This window comes from Borostomias antarcticus, assembly GCF_949987555.1.
Source record: "Borostomias antarcticus genome assembly, chromosome: 33".
Lineage (NCBI taxonomy): Eukaryota > Metazoa > Chordata > Actinopteri > Stomiiformes > Stomiidae > Borostomias > Borostomias antarcticus.
In genome coordinates this window covers 4,995,644-4,996,376 of record NC_140266.1, presented here as the reverse complement: position 1 = coordinate 4,996,376, position 733 = coordinate 4,995,644, and the positions used below count along the sequence as shown (strand labels likewise).

The window sequence follows — 733 nt, the reverse complement described above, 5'->3', positions numbered from 1 at the left end:
AGGAGAATAACAGGAGGTCGTGGTCGAAGTGGGGTTGAGCCTCCTACCTTTCAGGGCCGATGTGTAGAGGACTATCACCCCGGCCAGGGCGCAACTGACCAGCAGCAACAGAACTGACAGTCCGATCTCCGCAACGGTCCAACGGCGCTTTCCTGGTTTGGTAGATTTTTCCATGATGTCCATTTGGCTTTCGGATTTTCCCATCCTCGTCTCTCCGCGCGGCGTCTGGAACAGAGAGAGACCGGACCAGGGTATGACCTACAGAGTAGAGGAACGTGAGGTTACTAGAGTAGGCTATCCCTTTGTGGACAAACTATTCGTGTTTTTGTATACAGACAGAATCCAGTCGATCAACTGGACCTGACATCGAGATGCCTTTCAGTGTGTAGCGTAAAGATCACAACCACCACCACCTGACCGTGGAGAGTAGCCTAGGCTAGGCGAGCCTATCGAGCATGGCCGTGCTTAGAGCATCAGCAGACTACACGCTGTCACTGTGCGGATGAGGTCGGGCCCTTTTGAAATGAGGCTATACAGAGGCCCTGCCATATATTCCAGAGCACTATTTCCTATTCATCATGGTTTTCTCATTTCAAAAGACAGTATCGCAAATGAGCATTTGGAGGGGAACAGAACAGAATCACTCATGCATTCAGAAGCAGCATCGCTTTGCATTCTATTCAGGCGGCGCACCTGTTCCTCCATAGGAACCGTGACTGACGGGAGAAGCCGC

At 51.6% G+C, this 733-nt stretch overlaps 1 protein-coding gene across 1 annotated transcript in view; it reads right to left on the bottom strand.

Annotated features, from left to right (window-relative positions):
* mmel1 (membrane metallo-endopeptidase-like 1) overlaps window positions 1–204 on the bottom strand; it is a gene marked incomplete at both ends in the record, with an annotated part of 15,994 nt that extends 15,790 nt beyond the window's left edge. The window contains one exon of the mRNA XM_084460811.1: window positions 48–204. Coding sequence (XP_084316937.1) covers window positions 48–204 — 157 coding nt within the window. The remainder of the gene's footprint in view (window positions 1–47) is intronic.
* Window positions 205–733: the final 529 nt, after the last annotated feature.